Below are 20693 nucleotides of genomic sequence, written 5' to 3' on the forward strand. Positions count from 1 at the left end.
GTTTTTGTCCTCCTCCCCTTCTTTGAGGAACTATGCAATCTTCTCCTGGGGTTCTCCTTGTTTCCTAGCTGGCAGTATGGACTACAGAGCCTTCATCCAGTAGCTGTTCGAAGGAGAAACTGCCACCCACAGCTAAGCACTGAACTATACTCCTGGAATCCAGTTGTGGAGGGAGGAGGGATGAGCAAAGGAGCGAAGACGGGGCTGCAGAAACCGCCAGAAACAATTGACGTGACCTACTGAGAGCATGGAAACCCTAGTTATAAAGCTGGGGAAACAGTATTGCACAGAACCAAGCCCTCTGAATGTGGGTGCCAGCTAGGAGGCCAAGACAGTCTATGGGACCTCTAAAAGTGGTGCCAGTCTTTAACCCTAAAGCAAAAATGGATTTTGAGAGCCCATTCCCTATGGAGGGATACTATTGCAGCCCAGATACAGCAAGGAGGGCCTAGGCTCTCCTCCAAATGATATGACAGACTTTGAAGGTCCCCTGTGGAGGGCCTCACTATCCCTGGGAAGGAGTTGGGGGTGGGTTGGGGGTGTTTGGTGGGAGTTGGTGGGGAACATGGGAGGATGAGAGGGTAAGGGAATGGGGGAGGTGGATATGTAAATATGAGTAGTAACAAAAACAAACAAACAAAAAAGAAAAAACATTATGGTTAAAATGTGAGTCAGTGGTGTTCCTGGTTGGAATGCACAAGACTTTAGGTTCTATCCTTAGTGAACCCTTTCACAAATAAAGCAAAGTGCAAGTTATATTTTCAGGATGTTAAGAAAAATCGGGAAGTTTTGTGTTGTTATATTAAGCTATTCCAGCTGTGAAGACCTGTATCTGTTGAATATTTTTAGGAACGATCTGTCTTACAGGGTTTAAAGAAGCATATTAATAAGGTTTATTCTTAGCTTCTTATAAATCTGAATAAGAATTAGAAACATAAATGAAGCAACTTAGATGCATGTAACTTTGACACATATACTAAAGTTACCCTGTGAAAGTTATGGGAAAGGAATTCTCTGACTATAGCAGCCATTTTATATTAATTATTTATTAAATATGTCAGTATTTTATTTATTCAAGCTAAGAATTATGCTTATATTGGCCAAATGTGTATATTTTCCTAGAGAGAACTGCTTGATTTGAGGTAAACTTAGATACCTTCTTTTTAAGGCAGTTTATTAAATAGGCCAAAAAATACACTTAAATCGAGAATAGTAAGTCCATTGAATTGCAAAGACTAGCTTTCTTTTTTTCTGGGAGGGGCAGACTTTTAAGTGTGTTGATAGTTTCATAAAAAGAAACTTTGTTTCATAAACAGACCCTGGAGATTGGAGTAGAGATAGGACATATACAGAGCAATTGCACACTCTGCTCCAAATATTGTCTCTTCATGCAGTTCTGTTTTTTTTTAATATACCCTGGGAAATGTAATTTGAATTCCTACTAATAATAAGGTTTAAAAATGACTTAGAATGATATTAAACATTCTCTAATAGTGTAAAACAAACCCGACTCTCTCCACTATCAATACCTTGAGTAATCATTTGTACCATTTTGTGAATAGAGCCTTTTACCAGAGCAACACATTCATCATGCAAACCACAGTAGCTTATTTCAATTTCTGAATATGCAATTATTTTCATTTCTCTCCTTGTTCAGTCTTCATGTATCTTCAGGTTTAGTATTTTCATGGTTTTTAGAGAAAAAAAAATCCTAAATTTTGTTTTCTTTTTACTTCAGATTCACAGAATTTCTCCCTTGTGATGAAAGACCCCTGTCCCTTAGCCCTTTCTTTCTCAAGTTTGTCTCCTCTTCCTCCTGTCGGCGGCTTCCCCGATCCCCACCCCCGGTGGCCTTTCCCCGCCCGGCCCGAGAACAAGCACCGGGTGGGGCCGGCCCGAGAACAAGCACCGGGTGGGTGGGTCAGCACGAGAACAAACACCGAGTGAGCCGGCCTGGAGCCCTGCCCCTGAGCCCCCGCCCCGCCCGAAGAGAAACACTCCGTCCCAAGGTCTCCGCCCCCAAGGTCAGCCATCAGGAAAGGGGGGGGAATTGAGTCTGCTGTACCAGACACCAGACCTTGAGAATATGCTGATCTGGAATGGCTCTGTGTCTCATTTGAACCATCCAATGGAAATGATTCTGTATTTCGCCTCATTTGAAAGACTCTGTGTTTCACCTCATTTGAATAACTCTGTACTTTGCCTCATTTGAATAACCCTGTATAGCGCCTCATATACATTGACCAATGGGAATAGCTCTGTATAATGCCTCATTAGAATTATCCAATCGAATCCCTGCTCCTAGCTTGCGCCTTTTTCCCTATATAAGGACCCCTTTCCCTTGGCTCGGGGCGCTTAGCCACACAGAAGCTAAGTCGCCCCGGGTACCCGCGTCTCCAATAAAGCCTCTTGTTTTTTGCATCCAGTTCGTGGCCTCGCTGATTCCTGGGTGTGTGGGTCTCCCTCTACGAAAGTGCCTCTTCGGGGGTCTTTCAGTGAGATGCAGTCCCTTGTGACTTTGTAGCGAAAACTCAGTCTTCTGCTATAGTCACTCAGAAAAAGAAGGACTTATCATTAGAAAAGTTATTTAAAGAACTGCATCTACAATACATTGTTAGGTTTTGGTTTTAAATTATTTCAAAGAACACTGAAATTCCGCTGCACTTTAAATTCTTAGTAAACATGGGATCAGTTACAGAGTAGAGAGCTCATCCTTCCGGGTGAGCAGACGGCAGTGATCCACTCCATTCTCGTCATTTCATAAAGAATTAATAGTTTTCTTATATATCTCACATCACTATTCCTTTTGGTTAATATCCCACTTGCTTTGTTTTCAAATCAATGCTTCTTGCATTACATGCCTTGTGGGATAACTTACAGAGAAAAATCTTGCCCAGCAGCACTAATTATTTGGCTATTTGGCAATATTGAACTCAGCTATAATTTTTTCCTCTCCCTCATTGAGAAAAAGGAAACAGGAAGCCAAAAAGACAAGAAGAATTGAGTTCATTATACAACACACTATGATGCCACTGCTGATATACTGTATAAATGCATTAAAAACTAAGTAATGGGTGGAGGTTCTGGGTGTAAAAACTGCTTAGTGTATTAATTGTACTCATAAAACCAGAGTGCAGAAACTCAAGTCCATCTATTCTAGAGCCTCCTGATACACCTGGCTTAGTGGGTGCTCTCCCCGGGGCTCTCAGCTCTTGTGAGTGCCTGGATGGCCACAGATATGATCAGGAGGAATGGCAGAACACACTAAGTTGTCTGATACTGCTACTCCTCTCAGGAATAATTGAGTACATCACACTCAGTTTCAGTTGTGATTCAAATAAAAGGTTTGAAGACCTGTCACTAGAGATTTTTCCATCAACACTCCGAAGGAACAGAGTGTCCCATGGTACAACCACAGCTACTTCACTACAAAATATACTATGAGAAAGAGGGCAATTCTTGAAATAACCCCTGATAATTTGATATTTATGTATTATACCTGTAAGTGTGAAAACCCTGGAGTCCTGCAATTGCTATTATACTCATTCCTCTAGCAGGTTATATGTGTTAATGAAAGAAAAATGAAAAACTAATTAGATCCCATAAATGGCTGTTTATTGTTGATCGTGCCCCTCTTTGTACTCTTCAAAGTCCCACTTTGAATAGCAACAGGCTGCATATACATTTTTTCATTACTACAACATACACATTGAGGAAGGGGAGGGTAGTAATACTGTAAGCATTACGCTGAAACATAAAACAGGCTAAATATTTCAAAATTTCTTTGTGCAATGCTCAATCAACAAAGAGTTAAATAGGCTTATTTTCTTTGTATTGCTTTGTGTCTAATAACAGTATTCACCAAACATGGGTCCCTGGTTGCTTATATCGCATAGAGCCACTAATACAAAGTTTCAACTGCATTTTCAATGTAAATTTTAAGTACAGGGCAAACTAGAGTAAGTTTTTATTTCCATATGAAAAGAATGGAAAACAGTCACTTACTTGGTGCTTACTCATTTGCTGAATAATCTAGATGGCAGAAACAGGGAAATATTTATTGTGTTCTTTATTATTCCTTGAGGTGTGCTTTTATTTAAATTTTCCCAGTTCATCAAAGCATCAGTTAAACTACTGAATTGGTATAGAGACAATGGCAATCTGCCTTAAAAAGTTAATTAGACAACTACCAAGTCCAAATAGTTTTTCATGTGATTTAGTTTCAACGTCACGTTTGGGTAAAAGTTTACAATGAGCCAGTGGTTTTTGTAAGGTTATCACAAACTGTATCACAGACAGATAGTATACTAGGATAAGGGGTGGACCATGTTGCTGGATATAATTGTTAAGATGAATCCTGGAGTTAGTTAATGATCCCAAGGTCCATAATAGAAGATAATTATCACATAAACTTGCTATCTTTTTGTTTTCAAATTACAAAAAATGCAGTCTATTTTTTTTACTTCAAATATTCTAAAATTTAAGCATATATATATATATATATATAACTTATGTTACCTCTCCTATACACATGCATATCAATATATATCATATGCAATATATATAATATATATATATATATATATTTCACCAATTCAGGATTTCAGATACATGTAGCTATTTTGTTTATTTGTTTTCAACATAGGCTCTAAGGGCACAATAAGATATCACATCAGGTAAAGGCACTTTTCTCAAATGTCAGGTGCTGTGGAATAATCCTTCTGTACAACGTGAATATGTATTACTCTCATTGGTTAAAAATGAAGCTGACTGGTCTACAGCAGGCAGGGTAAAGTTATGTGGAACAATCAAACTAAGGATGGTAGAATAAAGAAGGGTGGAGTCAGGGAGACTCCAGTCAGCTGCCAAGGAAGCAGAGCATGTACAAAATGAGGTAACAAGCCATGAGCCATGCAGCAGAGCATACATAAGAAATATGGATCAATTTAGTGTAAGAATTAGCTAGTAACAATCCTGAGTCATTGGTCAAGCATTTTTAAGTAATATTAAGCCTCTGTGTCAGTTAATTGGAAATAGATGGTAGGGACAGGGAAACTCCAACTGCAGTCAGGCAACCTGAATTCAATTTCTAGAGACTGTACAAAATGAAACAGGAATAGATTGTATGGGTGCTTGTGGGTCAGAGCATGTGCTCTCTAACATGAGGACCTAGCACTAATGCAGTTGACTCTCATCTACCTGCAGATTGCATCCGTAGATCAAACTCAGATCTCATGTTTGCAGAGAAAGTGCTCTTAGAACCTGAACTGTCTCCCCATTCCCTGAAGCATGGAATTTTCAGTGCAAATGTATCTTTACAAATAGATTCTTATACTGTCCCATATCTCTGTAAACAGCAAACTTAGAAATACAGAGTTTTAATTTGTACCCACACTAAAACCTATCATTCTAGTACAGTCTTTATAGAGTAGGCTTTTGAGAAAAACAAGGTTAGCAAAGCCATGCTCATCTGGGGAAATTTGCTTTATATTTTGAACAAGGCTATCTTGGGCATGTAATGACTGTAATTTTACTTTTTTTTCATACTAATTTCACAAATGTTTCCTTGTGGCTGAATGACATCCTTGTTGCTTAATAGACAATTAATGTTGTTTTATCAGGGACACCAAAAGAAATAGTAAAAGCTTGAAAAAACTCTTCTCAAAGTCTACACAGGAAATCGTAGCTTTGAAGTCAAAGTTTTTGATCTAGAAGAGAAAATGAAGGCTTAATAATAACAGATTTGAGAGGAAAGTATAGATCAAGCCAGCCAAGGCCATTTCCAGAGAGATGGAGGAACTAGGCAGAGGAATATTGAGATAGGGCTGCTGTTTGTTTATTCAGCTTTGTCCTTTTGATAAAGAGGTCTCAAGAAGCATGGGCTGACCTCACTTTGCTTTGCAGCTGAAGCTGACCTTGAACTCATTATCTGTTTTCTCTGTTTTCCAAGTATTGAGATCATAGGCATGAGTTAGGATGTTCAAATCGGTCATACCTTTGAATCGACAACCCAGCAGCCTATAGCTTCCATGTTCTAAGGCACAATAGCAGTAACAGAACACAGAATCAAAGGAGTTGAGTCTACACCTGGAAGCTATTCTACCTTTCTTCTCTAGCAGTTCATGCTGTCCTTATTTCCTTCCAGAAGAGTGTTACACCAATATTGGACATGTGTGACACATCTGAGTGTTTTCTCAGAAAGACTTTTAAGGCCCCAGGACTTTGCAAAGAATAATGGGGACTTTTCTGTTTGAGAGGTCCCAGTTGCAATAGTCTAGACACTTTTATGCTCCATAATAAAGAGGATGGTATTTTTGACATGACACAAACTGGGGCATTAAGAAATCAGTATTACACATGATAATATACAGTCATATGTCAATTACAAGGATATAGTCTACATGGCATTAGGTGATATTGTCACTATACCATAGAATAATTATGAAAACTTTGATGTCTGTGACATCCGTAGGAGAAATTATCTTTGGAGGCACTATTTTATGTATAGCCCATTATTAGCCAACATGTTATGTGATACATGAGTCTAATTATCAATGCAATTAAGAGAAATATGTTAAATATAGGAAGTTGCTATTACGGAATTAAGGGATGAAACTTAAATAGTAACTGTAAGCCTGTTTCTTTTATATATTACCTTGGGTCATTGACAAGAAGACATGTTAAGAGCAGAATGTCAAGAAAAGTTAGAACTCACCAACATACACACAAAAAAGAAATCAGTATTAGCAAGAGAAAATGACATAAAAACTAAACAAAACAAATAACAGCAGAACTTAGGGTAGTCAATTTACTAGAGCCATAAAAGCTGTATATATCATGTAAATTTTGTTGGGGAGAGAGGCAACTGACTCAATTCTCACAGAAGACACCATCCCTGTTACACAGCCCACAGTGTTTCAGTAACAAGAGAGAGAGACAAACGGAACTGGAAATTTTCAGACATAGCTGCCAATCAAGTTTCCAATAGTTTCCAATCAAGCTGCACAGGGCAAGTCAGGGCTTCATTAGTCTAGGAAGTGGTAACTTTAGCTTCTGGAAATGCAGTTATGATAAAAATGAAATGATCCACATAACTTTGAGTCTTGTCTGGCTCCAATTTGGGGTCTGCTTTTTCTTCAGTATGGGGGTTTTGCTGCATAGAAAGAAAGTAAACAGTTCGTGATCCCTCTTAGAACCTGGGATTTATTTGGTACTCTACTTGATACCTTAGATAGGACCCATAGTAATGTGTCAAGTGATACATGTTTGTTTGCAAATACCCAATTCTAAATTAAGGCTTGGGCTTCCAAAAAAATCTGATTTGTGTCTTGTTTTGAAGACTCCTATAAATACAATTCTTAAAAAGTAATGTATATTCTCAATATGCAAGAATACATCAAAGTTAAAAGAACCCAAGTATTCTGGCCCCTCTCTAGAGAAAAATAAAAATATGTATATTTAAATGCTTAGGCGTTTCATAGTATTACATTACCTGTGTTTACTACAGTCACAGAGTGCTGTTTCAACCCTGAGACAGATGCTGTAGGTAGTAGAATATAAAGAATCGACCCCCCCACACACACAGAGCCAATATTTGGAGCCAATTTCTAGAACCAACATTCACTATTTGTCTCTTCCAGTGAATAGCCTTGGTATGCCTGGCTTTTGTCTTGGTCCTGGGAAGGAGTATAACATGACGATCCCAGTTCCCTTTCCCTCCCGGCTATTACATTTTCTTATTAACATATTTAATCCTGAAGAAAGGGATAAAATATAATGATTCATTTTTTTAATTAATAAAAATACATTCAGATGTTTATTTCAAGTGTGTTTTCCAAAACCTTTGTCCATTTCATGCTGTGTCATTTATATTGCTCTCTCTCTCTCTCTCTCTCTCTCTCTCTCTCTCTCTCTCTCTCTCTCTCTCTGTCAAATCTTCCAGGTCATATACATGATATTAATAAAATGTATTTCTGTCCCCCTTTCCACTCAATAACTCCTGGTATAGCTTTCAAATCTTTAACATGAACAAGAAACATTTTGCCCTTCCTGGCATTTTTCTATCGTTTATAGAGTTTTGTTTCATTATCTCATCATTCCCACTTTAGAAGAGTCACTGTGTTTTTATCTGGATTGATCATTTGTGGTTTTCATCATGTTTTATCTTTTATATCTTGATTTAAGGTCATAAGAATTTTTAAATTTTATAAAAATTTCATTGTTATTAGATTCATTTTTTAAGTTGAAAATATTTCCAGATATTAATTTCAAGCAGTTGGCCCTTTCAGTTTAGAAGTAATCTGCTCAAATTACACAGATTTTCATATTTTCTAGTCCATAACACTCATTATGCACTTAGCATTTTGTGGTTTGAATCACTTAATGATTAGGTGTTTTCTATAGCTTTGAAAGTTCTATGATGTTTGGAAGATCCTAGTAAATAAAATATTAATTTTTGCTAGCTATAATATATGGATAGTCAACATTTTTACTATTGATCTGATTGACATTTTCATAAAGGAGTATTACAAAATCTAATCAATTATGGATATAGCAGTTTATCTTTTTTATTCAATTATTTTGTTTAATTAATATTGATGCTGTATTATTTTATTCAGGATAACTATTTCACTATCTGTCTGTTTGTCTTTCTGTCTTCCAGTATGTCTATCTACACGGGTATGTATTTTTCTTTGAGTTTCTGGGAATTGGATACAGGAGCTTTCCCATAGTGGGCAAACAACAAATGCCTAAACAAATAAAAAATGCCTGAACAAAGCAACATGAGACAAAAATCCATAAAAATATCATTTAGTTCATTTTGTGTTGGCCCTCTACTCCTGGGCATGGGACCTACCTCTAAGTTGGATAACTATATTCAGGGAGAATTCATTGGAGAGAGACACTTGTTTCTTTTGTAAGCTGTTGTCATAGATTCTCGGTAGGGATGACAGGACATTGTGCTCATCCTCCACACCCCAGCACTGGTACCCTATCTGGCTTGAACTTGCACAGGTCCTGTGCAGACTGCCACAGTCTCTGTGAGTTCATTCATATGTGCATCAGTCCTGCTGTAGTTAGAAGACACTGTTTCCTTGGTGCCTTCCATTCCCTCCGGCTCTTAGAATCTTTCTGCCTCCTCTTATGCACAGCTCTCTGAGCCCTGATCATGATGTGTGTTTCACTCATGCATTTCTGATTTGTACTATGTGGATAGGTATCCTTATTATCATTATGTCATTTCTCCCTCAATTTTACTGTTTTTGCCTTAAACATTTCCTTATCTGGCAACAAAACCCAAGTTTTTGCTGCTGCTTTTGGGTGTACTTGTTTCCAAAGGTCATGTTTTCTACTTTTTAAAAAATGTTATAAGTAACCTTAAATGTTCAAGAGATAACCTCATAGCACCTTTTATCTCAAAGTTCCCTCTTTATTTCGACCTGTCACTTTCAGTTACTTGACTGAAGCACATATACTACATAACTTACAATAAGAGAATATTTTAATGAACTTGTTATAATTTGGAGAACATCACAAGTTAAAAAAAAACCTTTGATAAAGCATTCCTTTAATGACTAAACACCATCAAAAGCTGTCCAGAATTGAACCTGGACTCTAACACAGTGATGTTAGTCTATATCTGGTTATCCCTTGTTCATTCTCCAAATCATTTCAACCATAAAAATGCATTCTATAGAATTTATCCCTTACTTTCAAACTCATTTTTCAAGACTACCAACATTGCTTTACCATTTTAACGGTCTCTTCACTTACATTTTTAGCCATGTTCAGAACTCACCATTCCCCTAATGATGAAACTGTTCAAATGTTTGAGTCTATGTCCTTCAAAGTTATGCCTATTTATAAATTCCCTGAAAATGGTTTTTACAGGTTCAAGCCTGAATTCCTAGTCTCCTTACCCACCTAGAGAGTATAGTTTTAAAAGTCAGTGAACATTTTTATATTGTATCTTCCTAAAATATTCTTCACTTTTTGGTATATACTTATGTATTCACACGACAAACATATATAAATACCTATTTTATATAGCATTATGACTAATAGTATGAAATACATGCATGTATATAACAATATTTGGTATTTATAGTCTTATACACACAGACACACACACACACACACACACACACACACACACACACACACACACACACACACACACACGCACATACATGTATGGTTCTAGCTGAATCCCTTATCTCTCCCTCCCTCTCCATCTCTATATATGTAGGAATGCATGTATAGTATAGATATATAATAAAATTCAAGGATAGATAACTAAATATAAATTAATGAAAAAAATGTTTCTTGCTCCATCTCATAGTCACTATAAAAGACCTGTCAGTTACTTTTAAAAATCCTGTTTCTTTCTCAAATATATTTTGAAATGAGTTTCACATTTTACATTTTTTTCTTCTTTATGAAGTGAGTATTATATATTGGATGCTTCACACGTCGTGATGAACCTTTTGGACATTAAATGTAAGGTGACAATATAATAGGCATGTCTCCCAGCAGATGTTGGGTATGTGAGACTTGAACTTAGCAACAAGGTCAATACTGAAGAAAGAAATCTGGCTGACATGTGTTTAGAGATGATCACTTAAATTATGATAGAAAAATAACATTATTCAAGTAAAAGAATGTGGACAGAGAAATAAAAAGCTCCAATGACTCCATTTCTCACTTAAAGGGTATCACAGGGAAGCAAAAAACAAAAAACCAAAAAAAAAAAAACAACAAAATGATAATTGAACAAATAAGAAAGTAACCAGCAGCATTTAATAAATATGAAAGTATGCAAATCATAGGATGGTTCATTTCTAGTGTTACAAAAGAACTACAACATAGTTAATGCTTACCATCAGAACACAATTTTGTATTTCCTAAACCAAAATATACTTGATAAATTAATTTTTTTTCTAATTAGATTAGTGTAGCAGTGATGAGAATTGTCTGTCATAGTTCTTGGCATTTGGCCACTTGGCACCCAGTTGTGGCATTCCTTGTAAGGTTAAGGAGGTGCAGGCCTGTCAGAGGAAGTACAACAGCAGACTTTGAAACTACATGTATTGTGTCTTGCCCCTCACTCTCTCTGATTCGTGCTTCCTACTCCAGTCCCTGAGCCTTTGCTTGATGCATGCCCACCTGCCATGATGGGTTCTTATCAGGAGCCTTAAACGCAAACACCCCCTTTCTTCTTTCTACAAGTTGCCTTGCTCATGGTGCTTTACTTCAGCAATGGAAAAGTAACTAATACACCAAGGAAAGTAAAACCTAAAAAATGGATCCAGTATACTTTCCTGTTAATTTAACAAAATCAGTCTTTTTCTTTGTGATAAGTATTGAGCTCAGGTTCTTCAGTTTGCTAAATTAGCATTCTACTGTGTAGCTCCATCCTTGTCTCATTTTATCCTTCTTTTATTTAGGCAGTGTCACAAGTCTTTGCCCAAAGTCTTGAACACATAATACAGTCAAGCCTTCTACCTGACATTGTTCTGATAGTCTCTCTAGTAGCTGGGGCTATAGACATGTACAATCATGTCTTACTTAAAAATGAGTATTAGTTTTTAAAGAGACATTAATATAAATAAAATGATTATAACATGTCTCTCCATTCATGTTTACATCCAAAATATATCATTGAATATAAATGTGTGCGAACATTGGAATCTTTCTAAATGAATAATGTATTTCTTTTGGAAAAAGCAAAACTGCAATTGTTGTAAAAGCTCATTATTCTGTCTACCACTCATTTCTGTTTTTAAGGATTTGTTCCTTTCAGTCTACAGTGTATGGAAGGTTTTATCTTCTTTCTGCTTTTTACAGAAGACAACACTTTTATTCCCCAAAGCATGAATTGAATGTATTATCTGGCTCTTTCAGATTGCAACATTTAATAATAAATTATATCTAGATCCTAGACCCAACTATGATAGTCATTAAAACATGACAGCTTTCTAGAAGGACCTTCTATGCATTTATGAATCACACACACACACACACACACACACACACACACACACACACACACACACCATTAGATATAATTAAATATTGTTGCCTAGGTTTCACTAGATAATTTTCTAATGCCTAGTGAAATCTGACAGGTATGTATTTGTGCCCTTAGTCTCACAGGCTTATGTAAAAACAAATTTGTCTCTCCTGGGTATAAAGTAATCCCCTTGCCTGCTTGCTCTATCAGTTTATTTTTTATTCCTGTAGAACATGATCACCATTGACTAAGAAATCTCCCCAGAAAAAACATGAATGGGCACCTCAGAACAGCCTGTTCAGAAGGTGTGATGACTCGAAGCTCCACCTGGAGCAGCTTACAATTTTATACATCTAACAATTTCATCTTTGCAGCATTTGAGCAGACCATTAAGCTTTTTCTAATGTGTTATTAGGAAAACTTAGTTTTTCATGCCAGGTGATGAAATGAATAAATAAATCACTATAGTACACTTGCTTTTGTTCTGTTATGTACTTTGAACCTAAAAATTACTATATATTAAATGACATATTTTTCATCTTTTTGCAATAATTCAACTTAGTTGCTGGATAGGATGGGTTCTCGTTTCTACCTGAAAAATGATAAGAGAATTATAATTGACTGGTTTAATTTAATGAAATAAGAACACTACATATGAAGACTTCTCAAAATCCCTAACACAATGGTTCATCATATTTAGGCAACTTCAAACAAAGTTACTGTATACAACAAATTGAAAACTTATTTCCTCTTGGCTTCCGAACAACACATCTATTAAGATACCAATTAAAGGAACAACACATTATATGATACTTGATGATATTTAGTTTAAACACTAACATATTAGCTACTAATATGAATAATGTAGAAATTGTTAGTGCAATATGGGTGTTTTTTGTGGCTATGATATTTTATATTCCTACTATATGTCAACAGAAAATTTAAAGAGGGGTTTCTCTATTTGATAAAAATAAAACTAATTTATTTTTTCTTGAGTCTTAGCAGATACAATTTCTAACATATTCACTGAAATGAATTTGGTAACAATGCTGTATTTTCATAGCATTAACTATATGACTATTAATAAAAAGACAACCAAAGATCAAACAGCTTACTCTCACATATCATATTATTTTAATCAAATAATTACTAATTATAGACTCTGAGTTTGCTTAGAAAAATAAACTGAAAAATGCTATAGAAAAGAGTACCCAAAATCTGATCTCTACTTAATTGTAACTAAAAATTTTAACGTTAAAATTTAACTTTAAAGTAACTAAAATCTTCAAGTTTTATAATTTCTTGCTTGTATTTGTTGTAAAGCAATTACCTATTTTCATACTGTATGGAAAAAATACACTTGTCTCATTATGTACATGGCACTGAATGCCTTCTCTTATTTGATTTCCTGTGTTTATTCCTGAGATTCAAGTCATAGAACATTCAGATGGCATACACAGTCTTACTTCTTAGAGGGTTGAAAATGAAAATAGCTACTATAAGCTGTCTCAACAGAACCAGAACTAATTTTTCATTATTCTCTACATTTTTAATCACTAGTGCTTCCTCCTAGCATTGTGTTCCTCACCAAGTGTGAGCCACTTGCAACAATTAAAGAATTAAATGCCACAACTACCTTCCTCAAATCCTCTGTGAAGGAAAGAAAACCCAGAAAAGATAACTATAGAATTTAGCCCTTTATGATTTTATGTTAAAAGAAGATGATTAAATGTGTTCTGAAGCCTTGGTGTACAAGAAAATACTGTTAATTGCTTCACTGATGATGATGATAGACAATCACTAGATGCCTGTGAGAATTATTTCTCAGTCTTCCTCTTGCAGCTTGCTTGGACATTAGGGTTTTAGGATGTGCCCTCACAGAGGTTTAATGATCTTGTTTAAAATCATGGGATTCCAGCCTCCAGTCTGTGTCTACAGATACATATGGAAAGTTTGCTGCCTCCAGAGAACATCTGTGCACTCATCTTGCTTCAACTATCTTTTTCTCTGCGATTTTATGTAAAAAAAAAACAAAAAACAAAAAACAAAACAAAACAAAAACCCCTCAGATTTGCTGAATCATTTCTCTCTGTCAATACTCCTGAGACTTGACTTACAATTTTAAGGTGATTATTTTAAATAGAGAATATTGCTAAATGTCATTCTAACGTGGGATTTCTTTGAAGAAAGTGGATTAAAGAACAGTTGAGATATATAAATGGGGGGGGGAGCTAATTCAGGTCCCTGGGAAGGCATGCTGCCTTTTAAGCAGTGATTTCATCTGTGTTTCTCCTACAGCAGCCAGAACAATTTTTCTCCATTGGTCACAGCCCCTTCCCAAATGGGCTGTCTGCTTGCCACAGCATACAGAATGACTCTCTGGACAAATCACTGAGTGGTCATTCACTAGGCTGACGGTGAGGAACTAGCCCCAAATCTGATCCTTGAATATTTCCCTAGACTATTCCTCATCCCAAATGTCACACTAATTTTCTCTCCATCTTTTGTCATTGAACCAAGATATATCAAAATGATTTCTCCTTGATGTAAATCCATAGCACAGATTAAATAATAAGTGAACACTATTAAAATGCTGAGTGTTTTGTCGAACTTCTACATATATATTACCATCCCATATCTCCGTAGCCTGACCAGATATACAGATAAGGGAAAGTGTTGTTTAAAGACTTTTCTTCTGAGTATTGGGTTGAAAGATGTCAGTATCTTTAAGACATTTACTAAATGTGGTGGTGTTTGCAAAAGAATATGTTACAACTTCTGTCTTCCAACATTAGCAAGAGGAAGAAGTCAGAAATTCTCTCTAGAGTCAAGATTTAGTAAAATGGATTGCCTTATTTTCCCTATTTGCTGTAATCATACTACAATAGAACAATGGTGGCTTTAGCGCTCTGCAGACTACATTATTCAATAGTCAATGAATTCATGTTAAAATTAGAATAGTGCATCTTATACAGTAAATAAAGAAATCACATTGAAAACACCAAGAGTTTTATGCTTCTGGACTATGTTAGAAAAATGTATTTATTTTTATTCACTTCCATTATAAATTATTTCCTTCTGAAAACCGTTTGTGGATTGTCTAAATTATTGTAATATTATTTGAGTTCAATCAGGAAAACACTGTTGAATACAATGCAATGAAGTGGCTTCAAAAAGCTTTAAGATATTTGTCTCTGAAAATTATCCTATTCAGCCTTAGAATTCTCCCATGGATGTTATAAAGGCATATTACATTAGGAGTGTTACAATTTACATCCCAAATGAATTTGGTTACAAAGCACCCATCATATCTTTGTGATAATAGAAGCACAGGGGTACAAGTGAGACACCCTTCACTTCACCTTCACCCACTGCACTAGAAGACAAGAGGTGGGAGAGACTTGGTCTAAATTAGAAAGAGATTCATTAACTCAGGAGTGATGACTCAGGAAAATCAGATGGCAAATTACCTTTGAGAGATCCCCCGCCTCCAAATAGAAGCAGATAACAAACACATTCCACGTCACCCAGAGGACTAGCCAGACAGCATACTGTGAAAAGCAAAGGAACAAGAGAAGAATTAATTTGGAATTAGCTGAGGAAGAGGGCAAAGAGATCTTCAAGTTCTGAAATTCAAAAGATTAGTTGAAAATACTGGATATTGCTTCCATCTAAGGAGTGTGTGTGTGTGTGTGTGTGTGTGTGTGTGTGTGTGTGTGTGTGTGTGTGTGTGTGTGTCTTTCTCTTTTTTGATTTCTTACAAAATTTTATGGTCTCATAACTCATAAAATACTGAAGGATCAGTTTTAGGTTTTTAAGGCAGAAGAAATAACAGTCTCCCCATTTCCATATAAATGGTTTTATGTTTACAGACATGGAGAAAAGTGGATGTTCCAGTTGACATTCTAAATATGTTTTAAAAGATTTTTGTTTAGAAAGTCATCTTTATAGTCGATATGAAAACTTTCTTCAAGTTATTAAGGTTATGCCCAACACAGTGGTCCTTGTGCCCATGTCCCTTGTAGTCAGCTTCCCTCCTCCTCCTCCTCCTCCTCCTCCTCCTCCTCCTCCTCCTCCTCCTCCTCCTCCTCCTCCTCCTCCTCTGTTTCACTTCTTTGTTTATCTTCTTACATTATCCACTCACAAACACCATAACATAACAGTAACCATCTAGCAATTATTCATAATTTTATTGTTGTCTGCTTAGTGTATATTCTACAGTGGTGACAAATTTTCTTACCAAGTCATCGTTCTGACCATCCAGTCAAATAAATAATTTTAAACACCTAGAAGTCACTATCCCACAAAACACTGCAGATAACAAAGATGAAAATCAATTACCCATTAATTCATGCCAAATGAAGGAGGTAATTTTTAAAAAGATGAATATCACATTCCACATCAATGTGAACAAAGAAGGAAGATGGAAATAATTCATAGTGTATCTTGATAAACAAAACATGAAGATTTATAAAAAAGGGGTGACACTTCCTCTATAAGAAATGAAACTGACTTTCAAACTCAAGTTGAAATGTGGAGATTGATTGGGTGATAACAAGGAAATGGCAGGTGCATCTTGCTTTGTCATTGAAATCACAGGGTATTATGTTTCTTCCTACTAAATAAACCCATGGGTTCCATACCTTTAGTAATGAGTTTCATATATTTATACTACTATTCAAGAACCCCCATGGTTTTGAACCATGCTGTGTTTTAAGTCACTTATTTGAGCTCAATCTTGTATATATCCTAGATTTCTACCACATTGTTAACTTTCAGTTTCCTGGACTTAAAAGTACATTTTTCTTCTCAAGGGTCTTTTACCATAAAATTCCTTCATCATTGATTTTTTTCCTTTCTTTCCTCTACACATTACTCTTCACATCCATCAATATTTTATTTTTCTTCAAAGGTCACCTAAAATAACACTTGCTGACAGACATGCAGTTATATCTGCCTGAATTTTTCATAGTGTTTTAGATGACTTTGATGTCTTAATTTCACCCCTAATATCCTCTTTAATTCCTTATATAAATATCTAATGTACAAGCAATAATGTCTCTATGGAAATAAGTTTTTCTGTGTATGTTCATCTCCCTAAGTTCCTAACTTAATATCTTGGAAAAAATAGACATTCAGAAATTATTATTCTTAACTCAATGAGTGAATGAGAAGAAATTGAGATAAAATATTTTTGCAGAATACTGTGATCATTACATGATTTAAAGATTGATGAAATTGTGTAACAGTAAATAAAGAGTCCACAGCATCTTAAATGTTGGGTTGTTCCAACTGCTGTACAGGGGTGTTGTTCTTTGCAGCATACAGTGAAGAAGGACAAATCAAATGGTATTTGAAATGTTATATGGAGTGTGGGCTGAGAACTGATAACAGGATTCATAAGCTGAGTAACTACAGCAAGAGAGGGTCTTGATCTGTAGAATAGAGATCCTAGGAAACACTCGAGTTTGATCAATGTGTAAGACCTTAGCTTATTTTTAAACTAAAATGGGAGGTTGTTATTGAGTTCTTGGAGTATTTTTGATCATTTTTTTTGATATTTATTTTACAAATACTCCACATATTGCCTTTCACTCTAGTTGCTTCCTACTCACTGAAGAAACATTTTCATTGTGTATGAGATGTTCTAGTTTTGTTTTGATTTCCTTTAATTTGGCCATGATGTTCCTGGAAAATAATCATGCTCATTTCAATATCCTGAAGTATTTCACCTATGTTGGTTATTAAGAGTCTTAGGTCTTGCATTTATTTGATGAACAGATTTGGATTTTAGTTTCAGAAATACAGTGAAGTTCTGGGTCCAAATTGATAATGTGATGAATAAAAGAGTACATATGGTTTATAATCATTTAGTTAATTTTTTAAAAGGGAAACAAAGAGAAAAGAAATTGGGATGAACCTTGCATGTGGGAGCACTGGGATCAATTCCCAAAACTTAAAAAGTAAACAGATGAATAAAAACAAAGAATGTCAGTGCAGTGCTTTCTTTTGGAAATTTAATTTTCATTTTATTTTGTTTTTATGTTTTCTTGTATGGATCTATGCAGCTCTTGAGTGTGTGGTGCTAGAGAAAGGCCAGAAGAGGGCATCAGATTATCGGGAACTATAGTTAACAGATGGTTGTGAGCTGTCATATGGGAGCTAGAAATCTAACCTGGATCCTCCAAAAGAGTAGTCAATGCTTTTAACCACTAACCCATTTCTCCCACCTGATGCTGTAACTTTTCTATTTGAAGTTCCCTGCAAAATTTATTAAGTGGCAAGAATATTACCTATATCTCCCCAGGTATATAGCATACTGTTCTACCCAATGATACAATAAATATATTAGTAACAATTTTATCCTCTTCAAGACTAATATAGTGTTTCCAAATTTAAACCTAATTATTTACATGTAAGTTAAATGTTAATATAAATTGGTTAAAACTTGAGCTGAATTTTTTGGTGTTATAACCAAAATGTAACAATTTTATGGAACGGTGGCTAAGATCAGATGGCCAGGAAAAATGAATTACTTTGAAATTGAGAACACTCTACATGTTATCTGCATGTCAATTAGGAACTCTATAGATCTATCCCAGCTATATGGTATCACTGAGCTTCAGGTTCGGCAAGTGTTTATTAATAATTGGTAACTCCTAGGGCTTCTGTAGGACTAGGTGATGGAATGCTTCAAATGCTCATCATTTGAGTGTTCAATAGCTGTCATCATTTTATTATAATACTTACGATTGTGCACCACTTTGTCAAAATAAAACAGCAGCAATGCCAAGAGTTTATCACCTCTGACTCCATAAAACACACTCCACTAATGTGTCTAACACATCTTCCTATCTAGCTGATGGTGCAACCAAGAACTATTTTCTTAAGGTAATATGAGTATCTCTAACTAAAATGGTTTCTTTAATTTTTCTTTCACTTAAATCTCAAAACTGATATGTAGATAGCACTTTCGAAGGAAGCATTTACATTTGAAATAAAACAGTAATTTTCTACCTTTCATTTACTATATCACACACCTATGAATCATGTTCTATGTCTTATTCTATGGGTTTCTTTTATAGTATTTATGGTAAAGATTTTCATGCCCGTACTTTCCAAGGGTAACACAGAAACACATGTTCCTTTTCTATCTTTGCATTTACTTTTATTTCTTTGTATACTTTGCTATAAGTCAGATTCCCCCAGAAAACACTAGATATTACAGACTTATAGAAGAGAGTCATCACTTTTAGTGCTCTGGTCCCTTACACAAACAGGAGGGAAAATCACTTGAATGTACTCATAGTAATCTTACGATCAATTCATTCTGCAAAACCAGGGGTTTACTAACTATTCCATTTATCTTGATGCATTAATTATGTCTTTTGCATCCTTACTACTTTCTTCATCTTTTATTATTCATTTTTGAAGTCATACCTCTTTTTCAGTAGCTAATGGCAGTATTTTTTGGACCAAATATCTTCCAATTGGATGTTGATAATTGCCTGAGTATTGATGAAGATATTTGCATTTCCTTATAAGTTGTCTGGCAGTCATTTTTGCCATTAAATGCCATCTTTAAGCTTGCTCTTCCACTTCTTCATGAAATAGAAATTATAAGGGTCTGTGCTGACTTCTTTCCACTTGCTACAGTGAGTGGATTGGCAATAGTTGGCCATTGCTCAGCTTGTATGTAATTGGAAATGACATTCTGCCTGGGAGAACTACCCTAACAAGATGACAAAGAATTGCACTGGCTAGGTATCACCTAACTTAGAGTTTTCTTCAGTAAAACGAATCTTGCTTCAGTCTCATTTTTCCCAAGAAAAGGCTTATATTTTACTTTTCAGATAAAAGCTTAAAAGCTTTGATCTATTATCTGCGATGAGAGACAAATCCCACTTTTTGATGAAATTCACTTTTCAAGAACTGATGCCTGAAGCACCCAATAAACCATGTGAGAGCCTAAAGCAATCCAAGTCTTACCAAAATGCTGAAAAGTGTTAGTTATACCTGAACTAATGATTCATCTGATTTCTCTGTTGTCCTGTGGGCTTGAATAACAAAATCAAATTACCTAAATAAAGTAAAAAGTAGTTAAGGCTCTGACTCATTATAGGCCACTGTATTAGGTAACTCAGATATATTTATATTTGGTGTGTGTGTATTTGTGTGCATGCATGTGTGTGTGTGTGGGGGGGGTGTTCATTCGTACATGCACATGCATGCACACATGCATGAGCAGGGACAAATGTGCCAGGAAAAAGTGTAAAGGTCAGATGACAAGGGAAGGGGCTTTTTCTCCCCTTCCACCCCAGCATCCTGTGTCATCAGGTTTTCAGGCAACCATCTTTATCTCCTGAGCCATCCAACTGACCTGATACACAGTGGCATATTCTGTAGGAATGGAGACTAGGTTAAGCAAGGCTAAAATACTAATAGGTGTTTTATTTGAAAGAAAAAAATCAATCACATCTCAATGACACTCCACTACCTTGCCATTCCTCTTCTTCACAGTAAAAATGTCTAGAGTTAACCTCTAGATTTTTAAGGTGTCATATATATTTAGAAAGACAAGGTATGTAATTTTAAAATAGTTTGTCAGCATTACTTGTCCACATATACATGTGACTTTACAATTTTTATTAAGATAAAATGAACTTTATAAACTATTTTA

General features: G+C 35.6%; 1 protein-coding gene across 1 annotated transcript in view; it reads right to left on the reverse strand.

Moving 5' to 3' along the window:
• The window catches only part of Nkain2 (sodium/potassium transporting ATPase interacting 2), a 562138-nt gene that overhangs the window by 464977 nt on the left and 76468 nt on the right, over positions 1 to 20693 (reverse strand). Inside the window, exon 3 of the mRNA XM_035438754.1 lies at positions 15484 to 15564. Within this exon, the coding sequence (XP_035294645.1) occupies positions 15484 to 15564 (81 nt within the window). The remainder of the gene's footprint in view (positions 1 to 15483; positions 15565 to 20693) is intronic.

This window comes from Cricetulus griseus, chromosome 2, assembly GCF_003668045.3.
Source record: "Cricetulus griseus strain 17A/GY chromosome 2, alternate assembly CriGri-PICRH-1.0, whole genome shotgun sequence".
NCBI lineage: Eukaryota > Metazoa > Chordata > Mammalia > Rodentia > Cricetidae > Cricetulus > Cricetulus griseus.